The sequence below is a fragment of the Mastigoproctus giganteus genome, chromosome 1 (assembly GCF_048544385.1).
Source record: "Mastigoproctus giganteus isolate SK-2022 chromosome 1, ASM4854438v1, whole genome shotgun sequence".
Lineage (NCBI taxonomy): Eukaryota > Metazoa > Arthropoda > Arachnida > Uropygi > Thelyphonidae > Mastigoproctus > Mastigoproctus giganteus.
In genome coordinates, this window is record NC_143575.1 from 151,291,432 (window position 1) to 151,309,587 (window position 18,156).

At 36.5% G+C, this 18,156-nt stretch overlaps 1 protein-coding gene across 2 annotated transcripts in view; it reads right to left on the reverse strand.

Moving 5' to 3' along the window:
- LOC150091195 (integrin alpha-9-like) overlaps positions 1 to 18,156 on the reverse strand; it is a 688,379-nt gene that overhangs the window by 593,627 nt on the left and 76,596 nt on the right. Inside the window, exon 1 of one of the 2 annotated variants that reach the window (XM_090374611.1) lies at positions 17,626 to 18,069. The exons of the other annotated variant lie outside the window; for it this stretch is intronic. Within the exon in view, the coding sequence (XP_090230737.1) occupies positions 17,626 to 17,780 (155 nt within the window). The 5' untranslated portion in view covers positions 17,781 to 18,069. Of the gene's footprint in view, positions 1 to 17,625; positions 18,070 to 18,156 lie in introns of those variants that run through there. 2 annotated transcript variants of the gene reach the window in all.

The following is an 18,156-nucleotide window of genomic DNA, read 5'->3' on the forward strand; positions in this document are numbered from 1 at the left end:
GAAAAGCAGCAAAGACTACTTCTGTGAACACTAGAAGGAATACGATGAGGCATACTAGATATGAATGGTTTATCGATTAGTGATCCTGCTCAGGTTGCTAACATAGGTATTTTCCATCAACATTATTCACACAGAATTTCTTAAGGGTGGAGATGCCAGATCAAATTCTTACAGAGAGCTAAATGATTTTGTGATAACTGAGAGGAGACTGGAAGAGAAACTGTTGAAGCTAAACTTTAAAAAAAACAGACACCTGGGGTTGGGTTGATGGAATCTATCCAATTATGTTACGGGAGGCAGCAAAGGCTACCAGCAAACCTATCCATACTTACGAGAGCATCCTTGGTTTCAGGGAAGGTTTCTATGAACTGGAGATGTATGAATGTATTCAATTCACAAAGCAGAATTAAAGGGTGTCATGAGTAATAAAAAAACCTGTTAGCCTGACTTCTGTTCTAGGGAAAAATAAGAGTTGCTGGTTGAAGAAGTAAGGTAGGACGATCTAAAGAAAAATGCCGTTATATTGCAGTCGCTGCGTGGATTTGTCAACGAGACTATCTTGCCTGACCAATCTGATTGGATACTGTGATGCAGTAAAAGATGCAAAAATTATTTTTACATAATATACGAGCTGTGGAGTGGAAATAGGGGTCTTCAGGGGTCTTCCTACATACATTAGATCAGTGGTTTTAAACCGGGGTGCCACGTAATTTGGATTTAAGTTACTTAAACTTATTTCTTTTAAAATTTAAGTATTTATTTCATTATAAAAAAGCACATCCTTATAATTATATTATTATAATATCGTATAACATTTTTATAACACACACAATTAATATATTGAATTAAGTATGCAAAAATGGATGTCAAAGTTACACAAAGTGCCAGTAAAGTATATGATGATTCTTGTTTACCATACTCTGATACGTTTACTATCCAGCTTATTATAACATAGCTCCATCATTTGGCCTAACGTGTATATGTTTTTTGGCACCGTACAATTTTTTATATATTAATGGTAATATTTAATTTTGTATGACTTTATCACAGTAAAGCCATACTATTCCAACCGCGTTTCCTTTTCTTTTTCCAACGCTAATTATAAATTATCTCCACGCACTTGTATTCCTAAATACTATAGAGGTCACTATTTTCCAGCTATTTTGAATTTCTTCGCAGCTTACTATCAAGTCCGCTTTCTCTGCTATAAATTGCTTTATCATATTGCTTATTTGGTTGAAGCCTGCATGCATTTCTCTACTCTACTGAATTTATGCACTTCATCTCCCCGCCTTTATTTTTCCCGCCAGCTCATTTTCGCTTCGCATTCCTTGAAATACTCCAGGTATCGTACACTTTCACTGTCTTATACTTTCGGTTTCTTTTTAGATTCGTTTCTCGGCATGTTTCGACACACATTTTTCATTTCAATACAAGCATTTAGTATTAGCTCCCTTTTATACTAACGCTTACAAAATGCCAGAGCCCTTTAAGTCTGGATAGGCTTCAATTTTTTTTTTTTTTTTTTTCAATACATCTTCACAAACTTGGAGTCTTCATTCAATTTTTGGCAAAATCTTGGCACACACTTTTCTCGTTCGTAAATTTGTAGTTAAAAATTGTCTATAATGAAACAGGCCTACGCGCTCTGGATTCATACGCTCTGTGTGCAACTATAATAAATTTCTTAAAAATTGTCTGTTTTTTTGTTCGTATTGAGTTCTGATGCAACCATTATAATGCTTAAGCGACGATCATTTCTAATTAACGTCCTTACTCGGCCCATATTTTTAATCAGTTTTCATGGATATCAGACGGTCCGGTCGCTGATAGTCTTACACATTTTCTCTCACTTCTAAAAATCCTTTTGCCATTCAAACGCACGAGCTCTTGACATGGTATCTTTCCCATAAACTTGACGTAACAAATCTTAACTTTCAGCTGATGATTTCTTTAATTTTGTTAAATATTTGATTCGTTGTTCGATTCTTTTGTCCGACATTTTTTCCGGAAAACTGCAAAAACACAAGATAATGAAAAATTTGTCTCACTGCAAAGCAAATATAGGTGTTGAAAAGCGACTTGGCAGACAACTAGGAAAAGGTCATAGGTCAACTGTTGTGCCTCTATTTCACAAGTAGCGTTTGGTGTGTAGTAACTGCACACGCAGTCTCGGTATTTAAGAGACACACCTTAAATTTAATTTCAGAAAATAAATAAATTTTCTGTTTATACTCCGGGACGACCACACGATCAGAGGAGTTCACAAGGTAGAGAGAACACAAGAAACAGCACCGTATTCAGCGATCACGGGCTCAATGAACCCGGGTCACTCAAAGCACGTGTACTCACGCACCCATGCGCCTGACCACTCGGCTACGGCGCGCAATGTTTCACATAAAATACTGCTGTATAAATTAGAGTAGTGTGCCATTTACTGCCTTGAATAAAAGGATAGTTGAATGGAAGAGAGGGTTTTTTTTTTTTTTGTATAAATGGACACTGCTCTTCTTGGACTAATGTTATTGGTGGAGTCCCCAATGGCTTAATACTGGACCCGTTACTGTTTTCTATATCTGTTAATGTGGTACCACACTCAGGGTGTGGTACCATATACACATTAATTGTGCATTTAGATATGAAATTCTCTGAGCAGCGCAAACAGGCTGCAAAGACGGCTCACCGTTTTATTTATTTATTTTTTAATGATATACAGGAATTTTTCTGCTAGCAGGGATAAGTAGGTGATTATCCCGCTGTATAAGGCATGGTAAGGCTACATCCTGAGTGCTGCATAGAGATCTGGAAACCTAATTTTAGAAAGAAAATGGTTCTGTTGAACGGATGCTGAAAAAAAAGCAATGAGTACAAAAGGGTACTCTTACCAAAAGAAGCCTTCAATTTTTCAAGTGCACCGTTGGAGGCTAGCACTACGAGGTGACCTGTTTAAGACTAAATGAATTTCCATCAATACTGATGGAATCCTTCCCCTGGCTCCGCTTGCGCTCACATGAGGGAGGCATTGAGGAACGATGGTTGCAGGATAGACGTGCGGAAGTTTTCATTCAGCCAAAGGGTAGCTGATTGTTGGGACAAACTTCCGTCTGGTGTTGTAGAAGTGGGTAGTCTGAATAAATTCAAGAACTAGACAAAGTATTATATGGAGTGAGTAAGTGATGTGAGAAGGATTTTTTTTTTTTTGTTGTTGTTGTTGTTGATGGTGGTGGTGGTATATACGCTTGCTTTCTAGCATCGTTGCCACTACAGATGAACGTTTTAATCTCACGAAAAAGTGGTTAAGCCATCATTGAATACGTGAAATTCTCTGAAACAATATGCTTACATATTGCTGGCATGGTCTAACTCCTTTTAAAATAATTATAGAGCAGTTGTTTTGCATAGATTTTTCATTCCTCCAGTTTGGCCAAAGCAGCTTAGTTCAACTACAGTAAAAGTATTGTAATTTTTTTTTGGTAATTTCATAACCTAAAAAATTGTCTTATCTCTCTTTATTTCAGAATCCTGTGTGGTTACTCAGAAAGGCGAAACAAATATAAAAAAAAAAATCCAAGGTTACGATATTCTTGCTCGAGTGCTTCCTCCTTACCAACATTATGCACATTTCATACAAGTTTAAAGTAAACAGATAAGATACTGGTTCTTCACTTTTTTTTTTCTTTCTTTCTTTCTTACCCCCCCCCCCATCCAAGAGAAGGATTAATATGGTACGCCATAAACTCGAAAGTTAGTAAGAGCATAATCTCTCAGCTAGGAATGAATCTGGTCAGCCATTATCATCCAAGCACCACCTGAGTACGTGTATAATACGATAGTTGTGCAATTTGCTATCACTGAAGTGCTTAGTAATTCTTGGGAGCGTTCCGAAAATAAAAGCACTTTACAAACGAGAAACGTTAAACATTGATGCGCGTCTATCATTAAAAAAAAAACAAAAAAAAAAACGCATCTTAATTCTTTCTTGTCCACTTATTTCTTTTACGACATTCTTTCCTTTGCACGGGGCGTGGAAAAATAACGCGGGTCACGTACAAAGTGCATGACAAGTGTCCCCTTGTTTATTTTGTCTGTACGTCCACATACAGATACGATTATTAAAAAGCAACGAGTGAATGCTAACATATAAATCAGTAAGACTGGTTAATTGATTTGTGGTTTTATGGTGCAGCAACATCTGTGACCACAATACGCCAAGTTCATGGTCAAAATCGGTAAGAAATTAATAAAACGAAAACATTTTTATTATTTTAAGTTTGTACAATTTTTTGCCGAAAAATTAAATTACTTAAATGTATTGCAATACAATAGATCTGTAGTGTGGCTTAAAATTACAAGAAGTAAAACAAATTACATGATCTGCATTAGGGAAGCGCGAAGCGGGAGTGCAAGGGATGAACAACACGTGGGCGCCAGGTTCCGGAAGCAGCAAAAAGCCTGAATCAAAGATAAAATAAAATAAATCGATCATATATATACAATGTTATGCGTTTTGTGCGCTTTGAAAAACAGTTTCATAACATTCACAGTTCATGTGTACGTGACAGTACAAAAGGACAATATCTGTAGTTCTCTAATTTAGTTTATTGCAGAGTACACTTCAAATACATTGTAAAGGCGCGCGACGTTGCAACTACAGTGTACTAACAGGGTGGCCATATTTTGAAAATTGGTAAGCGCGACAACTTGAAACGAAATGTGTAGTACAGCATTTTTTTCCCTTCAAAAAAGGAAGAGAAAAATATAAAGTAACAATTAAAATATATTTTTTATCAATCATAGTATTTATTTGTTATGACTGTTGTTAATATGTATTTGTCCTATATAAACTATATTATTTATAACAGTTATTTTAAAAGTAGCGAGGAAGACTACTTTTACTTATGATGGTATTATCGCGAAGCGGGACTTAAAGTTCTAAATTGGGACAATCCCGGATATATAGGGACGGTTGGCCACCCTGTGTGCTATCAATATTATTACGCTAGCAAATATCTTTAAAATTTCGCATTTTACAAAAAAAAAAAAAAAAAAAACACTTTGCTTTCAGACAGTCTCAGAACACAAATTTCCATTAAATTAGACAACGAATCATATCCGGAATTTCATCCAATCACATAATTTTCACCCCTTCCAAAAGTTAGCATTTCTTCACACATTTTTCTTTTTAAAATTGATAGATATAATTTCCCAGTTCGATAATATCATGACACTGCATTCAGAATAACAATAATAATATGACCCATTATTTAGGCGATAAAATACAGAACGAAATTATTTCTGTAATTGGTGAAAAAATAAATAAAATTATACAGGGTGTCTCAAAAATATTGGTACAAACGTTTAGGGAAGGTATGTAACATCTAAAGGAATGTGAATCGCATAGGAACCCATAACCGGAAACGTCACTGTAAGTCGCGAGACAACGGTGTTCATCAGTTCGCGAGAGGGAATTTTTCTGGTTTACTCGTTCAAGCAGTAGTCGCCGCACGAAGAGCATGCATCGATATACGAACTGTGAGTTGGCACACATGCACCTATTGTATGGAATAGCAAAGGATAATGGACGAGCCGCTCAATTAATTTATGGAGAACGCTTCCCAGACAGACATGTACCGGACTACCGTTTGTTTGCGCGTGTGCATCAAAATTTGTGGGATTATGGGTCATTCAGAGGTAACAGGAGTAGTGCGGGCAGACCACGTTCGACGCAAACTCCCGCCATGGAAGAAAGTGTTGAATGCCGTCCAGAATAATCCTACTACCAGCACACGTGCCGTTGCCTCTGCCTTAGGAGTGTCTCGTTGCAGTGTACAGCGTGTCTGGTACGACGATTCCTTACACCCCTTTCATCTCCAAAGGGTTCAGTTACTGCTCCCCCAAGATCATCCTGCACGTGTGACTTCGGCAGTGGTTTCTCCAAGAAAGTGTTCAAGACTTGAATTTTCTAGCCTATGTTTTGTTCACGGATGAGGCTTATTTCACTCGGGAAGGCTTATTCAATCAGCACAATGTCCCTGTGTGGGCTCACGACAACCCACACGGTGTGCGCCCCCATCCGGCACATCATCGCTTCGCAATAAATGTGTGGGCTGGTATGGTCGGTGACACTGCTTAGTCGGCCCATACCTGTTACCATCCCGCATGAACTCCGCTAAATATCGGATCTTTCTTGAACAAGTTCTACCAGGGTTACTCTACGATGTTCCAGCAAATGTGAGACGCAACATTTGGTTTCAACATGACGGGGTGCCTGCCCATTATGGAAGGTGTGTTCGTGACCAATTCAACAGGCGTTTTGGGCGTCGATGGATTGGCCGTGGTGAACCCGTTGTCTGTCCCCCACGCTTAACTGATTTATCGAGCCTTGATTTCTTTCTGTTGGGGCCCCTCAAATCTCTCGTGTATGAGTCGCCTGTGGAGACGGAAATGGATCTCGTGGCGAGACTCGTCTGCGCTGCTGCTACTTTCAAAGAAACTCCAGGTGTGTTCGACCGTGTCCGCCAATCCATGCTGCATCGGTGTCACGCATGCATCGCGTCTCATGGTGGAACCTTCGAGCATCTATCCGTAACTCAAATCCGTAACTTCGAGCATCTGTTGTAACATCATGAAATGCATCCATCTCGTATTCCATTGTTAATATTATGTCAAATAAATGTTTGCCGATAATTAATGTCTTCTGTCATTTCTGCTTCTTGTGCCTCTGCTACTACTTTCCCGTGACGTTTCCGGTTATGGGTTCCTATGCGATTCACATTCCTTTAGATGTTACCTACCTCCCCTAAACGTTTGTACCAATATTTTTGAAACGCCCTGCAGAAAAATCAAAGACTGTACTCAGCTCAAAGGAATTAAAAAAAAAAAAAAATGAAGCCATGTGAATTAAAAATTATAGTTAATTAAATAAATTAAGTTTTGCGTAGGAACTGAACTTTGTTCCCAAAATCTGCATCTTCGCTAGAAATTATATGTAATTTCTATCGAAGATGCAAAATTACATGTAATAATAGTTCCAAGATGTGTTTTTTATTTATTTTACATGAAAGAGAGAAAGAAAAACTTATTCCAAAGTGCTATAATAACTTATTGCTATAATAATGAGGTGAACAACTTCATTTAACCCCAAGGGCTCACATCTGGTGAGTATGGACTTGGCACACCGAGTCCTGAGGTACCCTCTCTTGGGTACCTGGGAATTTTTTTTTAGCTGGTACAGAATAAGCCTTAGACTTCCTTGCACTATAAGGCTAATTATAATACTACTACTAATAATAATAAATTTCCCTAAAATAAAAACATTAGTTCGTTTCACGTGGAGAGGTTTAGAGAGAAATTGTTATAATAAAAATTCATTAATATGGGGGTATCCAATTAATATGCAATCCAAATTGCAAAACGAATATTTATTATACGAAAACACAGTTTAACTTATTATATTATTTATTCTCTCTCTCTCTCTCTCTCTCTCTCTCTCTCTCTCTCTCTCTCTCTCTCTCTCTCTCTCATTGATGCCGACTCTTCTTTCTCGTATAGGGGCAGATTCTTTGCTGATACCATTGATTGGGTCTCAATCGTATGGAAGTACTGGCATCCATAGTACAGTACTTGCACTAATATTTATTGGTGCGGGATTTGGTACACCAAGGACGGAAACAGGCATTTGTGTGTTGTCAGACACTCAGCCTAAAACACTGATGGATCCAATATCTTCCTATTTCAGAAGATTTAGGAGAAGTCCGGTTGGCCTGCCTCCCTAAAATCCACTCATGCACACCTTATCGATGATAAGCCCTGTTGCGGCACTTAGGTGGCAACGAACGTGTAGAGTGGTTCTCTTCAAGGCGCCTGGTCAGCGTAAACAGGAAAAGACCAAACCTTCCAGCATATGACAGCACGACGAAACAAATGGCCCTCAGTCCCCAGCGGCTTTCACTCCCTTCTTACGGCAGCGAGAGGATCACGGTAGAAGCAGAGGGTGCTAAGAATCTCTGGGTACGACCAGGCTGCCATGCCCGGAAACTGAACCTGGCCTGTTACAACGTAAGATCGCTCATCGGTGAAGATAGGATATTAGAGCTGGAAAAGGAATTAGAAAGCGTGAATTGGAATATCATTGATTTGGCTGAAACAAGAAGAAATGAATCATTTATGGGTTTATCAAGTGGAAATCTGTTGTACACCAATGGAAACAGAGAAAGGAACGAAGGTGGAGTTGGCTTTCTGGTCCATAAAGATATAAAAAACATTTTAGAATTCAAAAGGTACATCAACAAGGGTGTCAGGACTACTAAGGATTTCTAAGAGGTACAAGCTAAAGATTATAACGGTTTATGCACCAACATCGAGCCATGATGATGAAGAGTTTGAAGAAATGTACACCGAAATTGAGTCTTCTAGATGAGCAGAAAACCCACTACACACTATCATTATGGGAGACTTCAATGCTAAGGTTGGAAAGAGACAAAACAGCGCAGAAAGAGGACCTATAGGAAATTTTGAAATTGGTGAAAAACTTGTGGAATTTGCAGAATCTCGAGGAATGTTAGTAATCAACACTTTTTCAAGGAACAGAAAGTGGTCATGGAAGAGCCTAAATGGATTAACAACTAATGAAATAGACTTCATCCTCACTAACAGAAGATATATTGTGAATGATGCTACCGTCCTGAAGAAGGCAAATGTTGGAAGTGATCACAGAATGGTAAGATGCACACTTGATATAGGTATAAGAAAAGAAAGGAAAGGAAAGGAAAGGAAAAAACTGACTCCAGTAAATAATACGAAGGTCTTTGAGATAACGGAAGAGGAGAAAAAAGCAGCATGTACTGAAACTTAACAAGTTTGAGCTTCTGCGGACTGTTCAGGGCCAAGATATCGACGAGGAATACTACAACCTTCTGAAAGTGATATAGCATAAGAAACCTATCGGTAAAAAGAAATCCAAAGAATTAAAAATTAGTCAAGTAACGCTTGTCATGATGAACCCAAGACGACAAATGAAGAGCAAGATAAACACCGACAAGGATAAAGTTGAATATACTGAGTTCTGCAAAGCCATTAAAAGAGACTCAGAGAGGATATTAAGAAGATTTAACACAAGAAAAGTAGAACAAGCAAACAAACATTAAGAGGAAAACAGCAGCCATGACCACAAATATAGAAAGACAAATGATATTGAACCTGAAGAATACCGATGATGTACTTATAAATAGCAGAGAATGCATAATTCAAATAGCAGAAGACTACTATAGAGAATTATACAAGTAGCGAGGGGAAGATTTGTGATCCATCTTCCCCGCTGCTGGCAGTGGGGAAGATGGATCACAAATTAGTAACACATACGACATACCCGATATCCTTCCTGATGAGGTAGAACATGCGTTGAAGAAAATGAAGAATCAGAAAGCACCAGGGGAAGATGAAGTTAATGTAGAGTTGTTAAAATTGGGAGGAAGAGACATGACACAAAAGCTGGCAAGACTCTTCACAAACTGCAGTAGAAAAGTTTTGACACCTAAGGAGTGGAATAATGCAATCATAGTTTTGCTGCATAAGAAAGGAGATAAATCAGATATTGAAAATTATTGACCAATTAGCTTGTTATCCAACATCTACAAGTTGTTCACAAGGGTCATTACAAACAAATTAGAAAGAATACTCGATGAGAAGCAACGAAAGAACAAGCTGGCTTTAGGACAGGATTCTCAACTATGGATCACCTTCACGTAATATCACGGCTAATACAAAAAGCAAATGAATATAAAACACCATTATGCCTGGCATTTGTGGATTATGAAAAGGAATTTGACTCCATACAGCATAAGGCAATTTTTCGGGCACTGGAAACAAGCCATAGATACCCCATATATTATGATTTTGAAGAAAATATATGAGAACGCTACCTCCTTTATTAGACTAGACAAAGACAGTAGCAAATTTAAAATTGAGAAAGGAGTTCAACAAGGAGACAATATCTCCGAAGTTGTTTACTGCTGCCCTTGAGGAAGTTTTCAGAAGATTGGGCTGGTCGCAGAAAGGAGTTAATGTGAATGGAGAGTACCTAAACCATTTAGGTTTTGCAGATGCCATTGTGATTATAAGCCATGATCACAAAGAATTAGAGAAAAATCTTAATCAGTTATGCAGTGTTAGTAAGGATTTCGGACTAAAGATTAATATGGCTAAAACAAAAGTAATGATGAACAAGTATACCACAGAAAGGTGAAGTAATTAAAAAGGTGGATTCATAATTAAATCCATAATCTCTCTCTCATTAAAAAAGTAATTAAAAAGGTGGATTCATATACTTATCTTGGACAAGTCATTAGCTGTAATAATGATAAATGGCTGGAAGTCAAGAGAAGAATAAATTTTGGATGGACAGCATTCAGGAAATATAGTCACATACTGAGGAGCAATATCCCAGTTTGTCTGAAACGTAAAATAATGAGCCAAGGTATACGCTCCACCATGACTTATGGAAGTGAAACTTTTCGACACTCACCAAAAGAATGGAAGAGAAGCTGAGAACTACACAGCGAAGAATGGAAGGAATTATATTAGGAATCAGACTGCTAGATAAGAAGAGAAACACGTGGATTAGGCAGCAAACTCAAGTAAAGGACATTCTTATCAAAACTAATGAACAAAAATAACAGAATGGACCCAAGAGGAGCTAGAAGAAAATCTGAAAGACAACGATGGAGATAGACAGATGAAATTCAGCAGTTCATGGGTAGTAAATGGATGGCCATTGCACAAAACAGAAGAAACTGGAAAGTTGCTGGAGAGGCCTTCATCCTGCAGTCGATTGAAAATGGATGATGATTATGAAGGATAGTCGTGTACACAGATGTGGCGTGGACGGGGAAGCAGCCTTACTGGTAGAAAAGTGACCTGAAACAACACAACACAACACAAACATTGCAGCATACTCATTTCTGGTCATTACACAGATTTCTGTATATATCATAGTGTAACAAGGCATAGTTGAAATAACATTTAGGGCCCACTCTACATAAGACAACACATATCCTCATGTCAAAATTCTAAAATTGACCACTTAAAATTTAGAACAAACCCTTTCTGGAATTCAGCAGGTTCAAGGATTTCAGGAGAAAGATTAAAATTTATCAAGAGAAACAATTATGGAGAAGAGAGGGTGATAAAGCTTCCTAATGTAATCACTATTTATACATTCAAATCTCTCTCTCTCTCTCTCTCTCTCTCTCTCTCTCTCTCTCTCTCTCTCAGAGGAAAAGTTATTTCCTGTCTTTGGTAGTCTAAACCAAAGACATGAACTCTCATCATACTCCTAAAACCGATTTTATTTCAGTAAACAAAATATATACACATGTGATCGCTTCGGGATTCAGCTATGTTAATTAATGCAATGCCTAAATGCGTACATAAAAAGGTGGACGTGCACAGAAAGAAAACGCGAAAATCAAGCAATGTAAAATACTTCAATTTCGATTGTTCAATATTTCTTCGAGAAAGTCATCAATAAAAATATCACAATGTTGCTGGAAATCCGTACAAACTATTAAAAACAAATAAATATTACTAAATACGGTAGAACGATCCTGTATTCTCTCTCTCATGTAAACTCTTCTGACCTTAAGTGGTCGTCCTGAAGTATCGGCAAAAAATTAATTTTTTAATTTAAATATTAAAATCAAGAATTAGAAAACAATTTCTACTCTAAAACAGTCAGATTGGTAGAAGTACAGATACAGCACTTTCTCTCACCGAGTAACAACAATACGAACGAACGAACGAACGAAGCAACATCAGTAATTAGCCACGGAACGTGTCGGAGTTTAAGAAAAAAATTAGGCCGTTAGGTAATCACTTTCACTGCACGTGCATAAACCGCAATAAGGTAAAAATGTAATAACAAACAGAATGGCGCTGATTGCAGTAATCAGTGTTTTTTATATGTATTCGAATACATCCGGCAGGGACTTCATAAAAGTTAACATTATTCTGATTACACCAAGTGGCATGCACTGTATATAAAAAAAGTAATAACACGAACATCACGCATAACAGATTTTTTTGTTGTTGTACGACCGTTCGATAGTACGCCAATGACGCTTTCAGATTAAACAGAGGATATGGAACAACTTGCTCATTTAAACAAAAAAAAAGTTCATTACTGACACGCAAAATTTAAATTTATAATCGTAAAATATAAATAGTAATAATAGCCCAATATTCGCCGAAATATGATAAAAAAGGTACAGACTATAAACAGCCTAAACCTTAAAATAAGCGAGATCGACCAACGGCGACTTACAGCACTACTCTGTAAATTTTGATTGTGGCTTTAAATTATAATTCTACTCATGATTTTGTATGTAATCTGTGTAAATATTTAATTGCATACAAGTTGTGATTTGGTATGAATTTGTATGTCATCATCACACGTTCTGCCTAGGACATGTCCAGGCGCAAACAGGTCTCTATATCTCCCTATCTTCAGCTCTCTTCTTCATCTCCCCATATCTACCATCCCCTTCTCAATTCACTAATTTCCTCAATCTCCCTCTGGGTCTCTTCTCCTCAACTTTTCCCTCCATTACATACTTCATCAATCTCTCAGCTCACAACACATGTCCAATCCAATTTCTCTTCCGCCTTCTGATTATTTCAGTCAAATATCTCTTCTCAAAACTCCATTTCGCATTTTATGTTTTCCGTCTTCGTCCATACCAATATCTGAAAACTTTCCAATATTCTAATATCTTCCATTCCCAACGTCTGTGCCTCGTAAAGTACCACACTCCACCAGACATCAAAGTTATACTTGCCCGCTTTTATCCTTTTCTGTTGGTTAATATTTGTTTACTCAGAATGATTTTTTTTTTTTTTTTTTATCTGCTTCTGTCTGGTACGGGCAATTTTATCGGATACAAAAGGACCTTTCCCTTTTGTATATGATGTAATCAGAAAATTAACACGGTTTCTTCTATTTTATATATTCATTCCATTTCCTACAAAAATAATTTTAACATCGCTGTTTGTTCTATTAGTGATGCGAATTTTCGTGAATGCACCCTTTATGGAAATTAGGGTTATCACGCAAAACACAAAGTCACCTTTCGTGTTTTGCGCACAAGATGTTCCAGTCAAAAGCAATTAGATGAAGAACATTGTTTTCTCTTGTTACCTCTCTAACACTTCTGTATAGAAAGTAGTCGTCGAGCAAATCCAGGAATATTTTGCTACTGAATGAGCTACCAACCCACAAGTTCCAATCAATATCTGGAAGTTAAAAATCCCCCATAAAAATTTCCGATTCTCTGGCGCACTATTTGTCTGCATAACCGCACATTATAGCGAGTTATAAATTACTGGAATAAGTTGCCTTCATGGGTGGTAGAGGCTGACAGTTTGGGGAAATTCAAAGGTCATATGGATAGTACTTTCGGGTAAGGGAAGCGCATAGGATGATAGGTTTAATTTCCTCTCTTTTTTTCTTTTTTTATTAATTATTATTTTTTATTTTATTTTGTTTTTATCATTGTTTTGTTCGGATTTTTTTTTTTTTTTTTTTGGTTGGTGCAGCATAAGCCATAGGCTTTCTTGCACCATGCGGCTGTTACTAATACTAATAGGCCGCCGTAGCCTAGTGGTGAGACGCGCGGGTGCATAAGTACACGTGCCTTGAGTGACCGGGGTTCAAGCCCGTGACCACCGAATACGGTGCTGTTTCTTGTATTCCATCTATCTTGTGAACTCCTCTGACCGTTTGGTCGTCCCGGATTATAAAAAGAAAATTTATTTATTTATTTTACTCATTATACACTTATTTAACACATACACACACACACACACACACCATCTTATTTGTTTTTCCACTGCTTATGTTATACCATTTCTTAAAATAAAATCACTGGTGTTATTTCACTGCATCAGTCAGATGTATAAATGTGGGATGTAACACCATTACTTCAATTCAGTTTGTCATTCTTAAATCATTTCGCAAATAATTTCAAAGAAGACAACCTTGTGTATGATATTACGTTATCCTCCAGTTACGAAATGATTTTTTTTTTTTTTTCTTCATGCGTTACCAAAGCAAGAAGGGTACAGAATTTCACTGATAATAGCAGAAGTATGTCAATGCCAGAATCTTTTCTCCAGAACAAAACTGGTAAGTAGCTTATACACAGCTCATGTTGCAACTCTTCAATTAATTGAAAAGAGTGGAGGGTAAAAAAACGTTACTTTCACAATGGAAAATTAGTAAGAAAGAATTTATTGTGGCCTTATTTTCCTAAGAATGGGAAAATAAGGCCATAACAAAGAGTAGAACCTGTTTTGGTTTTCTTGAAGCACAATTATTAATGCAACCGATTGCAATCATTTTAAAGACTGATATCGAATTCAGGGTACCTTTAGACATGAACGATAACTTTGGTTCGGATAAAACTACGAGAGTAAACAAAAGTTATGGAAGTTGAACATTTGTAATCCCATAAGCTTTATTTCATTTGGAAAGTAAGCCAGTAAGGGTGTTTTTAAGTATATATATATCAAAACAGTGTTATTTGGTTTTTGTTTAAATATTATGCTATAATTTGTGTGTGTAAAATATTAAATATATTGCTAATAAGTTAAAAACAGTGGAAATAAAAGGAAATAAAAATATATGAATATGTCAAATGCACTAAAGCGCATAAAACAGCAGCAAAGGATGCAGATATATACGTATATGCATATTATAATCAATATAAAGATGGATGAGTTACACGGAAAACCAAAAGCCAAAAAGGAATAATAGCCGAAACATAAAAGAAATATTTCAAAGGAAGTGACCTGTAAAACAAACAAACAAACTAATAAATAAATAAATTAAATTGACTTTTAAAATAAAATAATGGTAGTTGGCATCAGATAATGGTGGATAAATTTAGCCACAGTTAAAAAAAAAAGGGGGAAATATAACAAAAATACAATTATCGGATTTAATTGTATTTTTATTCTATTTCCTCTTTTTTTTTTTTTTTTTTTTTTCTTTTTTGAACTATGGCTAAATTTATCCACCATTATCTGATGCTAGCTACCGTTATTTTATTTTACAGGTCAGTTTAATTAATTAAACTATTTGTTTCTTTGTTTTACAGGTCACTTCCTTTAAAATATATTTCGGCTATTATTCATTTTTGGCTTTCCTTGTAATACATCTTTATATTGATTATAATATATATATATATATATATATATATATATATGTGTGTGTGTGTGTGTGTGTGTGTGTGTGGACATACACACAGATTCATCACCGAATTATGACCACCCACCTAATACGATGTTGTGCCACCATTCGCATGAATGACAGCCACTATTCGCCTAGGCCAGTAGTTTTCAACCAAGTGCCGCAACAGCAACATTCCAGGGGTGCCACGTAATTTGGGTTTAAGTTACTTAAACTTATTATTTTTTTAATGTATATATTTATTTCATTATAAAAAGGTGTACAGTATCTTTTTAATTTTGTGGTGATCTATAATTGATGTTTATACCTCTATATAAAGAATAAAATTATTGTATATCTATATAATTTGTATTAAGAATTGTAATTTTATTTATAATTATATTATTATAATAACTATCATATAACATATTTTTTAATATTATATATACTGTATATATATACAAGAACTCCCTGTACATATGCATATATACATACAGAGAGAGAATCGGATCTAACAGGCAGAAAATTGAGTAGGGGTGTCACAAAATAAAATACTTAGGGGTGCCGTTATTAAAAAAAGGTTAAACAACTAGGTTAAACAATCGTAATTGTGATTACCATTAGAAAAATCCAGTTTTTCTTTTTTTGTGCGTGAGTGATGACTGATCTCATAGGCATCAACAATGACACTGAACTGATGCCATATGTTAAATCTGTTTGACATAATTTTTGTCGAAGCAAACTTATATGGTCTTATATGACCTCAATTGACATACTAAGGGCGGGGCCTAATTTAAGAAAGTAGAGTGCCTCTTGCGAAAGTTACAAGTAATTCGGTGTTTATTATAATTAATTATAAACAATGGATAAAGTAAATGCATCTTAAATTTTAAGGTTGAACTCTTGAGATGTAAAAAAACTTATTTGTTACAGTCACTGATACTGCATTGTCACCAACGCAGTTAACGATATATGTGAAAAATATCTGCTACTCAATCACCGTTTACTCGTAATGAATACTGTGCGTCACGGTATTCGTTATGGGTACGAGCAGCGGTTTTCAATCTTTTTTTAATAACGGCACCCCTGACTCATTTATTTTATTTTACGGCACCCCTATTCAATTTTCTGCCTGTTAGATCCGATTCTCTCTCTGTATATATAATATGATAATAATTACAATAATATAATTACAAAAATTACATTTCATAATACAAATTATATATAGTATATAATTTTATTCTTTATATAGAGGTGCTAAGTAAACATCAATTATAGATCACCACAAATTAAAAAGATACCGTACACCTTTTTATAATGAAATAAACATATAAATTTAAAAAAAATAATAATAAGTTTAAGTAACTTAAACCCAAATTATGTGGCACCCCGGTTGAAAACCACTGGTTTAACCTATGATGACAGCCATAGATGAGAATTAAGAATTCAATCCTCAATAAAGAAAGCTGACGTCGAACCGCATCAGAAGAAGTGCAACAGTACAAAAAAAAAAAGAAAAAAAGTGGGATGTATACCAAAATAAGCAATGCGTATACAGTATTGTCAAAGTAAAATAGCTAACAGTAATTAAAAGCAATTGTATACGTTATTACTAGAAAAAAGCAAATTGCATCGCACATTCCGTAATAGCCCGATTGGACCAGCCCGCCTTTCCACATGGGGGAAGCACCTACGGAAATTCCACCCCCTCCTCTCAATATGTTCGAGCCCAGGTAGGTAACCGATACACCCTTCAACGCTCCTAACTACAACTACATTAAGTCTGTTTAATGAATATTATGCGTTGTCATCTTTATCCTCAAGAAAGTTAAGTCAAACTCCTTGTCGGTGCAAATGCCAGCATTCTATTCTTCCGATTGACGCCGAGACCTAAGAAATCACCTGGCAACCTAAAGAAGCGAGGTTACTTCTAAGGAATTCTTAAATTGCAGAGGGGAGGGAATGATGGCAACCAATAACTTACTGCAATAATCCACCAATACTATTTTTAATCACGCTTTTAGATCGTAATGAGTTAACGTTCTTCCCAAAATGAACGTTACCGCTGTTTTACTGAATGTTTATGAGAAAAATGTGAAGTACCACCACAGCAGGGCTTCTTTTGCTGAAGTCGCCTAGAAATATCCGTCACCGATTTGCAAGTACTGAAAATCCCATAAATTTTAAACTCTACCACAATAAGCCAGCGTGTGTGGTGATTAGGCAATAAACGCGTGAAATAATTACGAGTGAAATTAATATATCGTTTAGTCGAATGTATTTAACCTTCCACATCAATTAGCAGTTCGTTTCGCTTAATTTCTTCGATAGGTCTGTTAACCCTTAGCAAATGCGGGAAATCTAACGTCAACTCTACTACATTCAAAAAACTTGGTACTTACATCGAGCCATTTACATTTCGGAGTAGTTCGACTTGAAATCCAAAATAACTATCCTTCGGTCCTGTAAAAATAATTGGAAATCTGGTTTCAACGTTGAAACCGACTGTGAGTTGGAAGAGATAACAGAAGCCAACGAAACACCGCATGAAAGCCATCGTTCACGTAAAACTTCCAGTTGAAGTATGCACAAATTCACACCCACAAACTGAGATACGAACGCTGGCTTCTTCTGTCTGACAAACTTCTCGTAGCCGCACGCCTTGTTCACAAACGCGATCTACTGGCGCTGACTGTAAACGACCACGATCCGGTCTACGCGTAAGTGTATAGACAGGACGGGACAAGGGTTTCAGGGGTGTGACGCAACTTAGTCGCATGCCGATGACGTCGTCTCAACTTCCGAGGCTGAGTAAAGTTTTCCGGTGGGCATTTATTTTTCTCTCTTCCCCTTTCCCTGCGGAAACATTTAAGTGATATGCCTTACTGCCTGCAAAATGTGTACTTTTTCAGATGCCAGGTGCTGGTTATCCC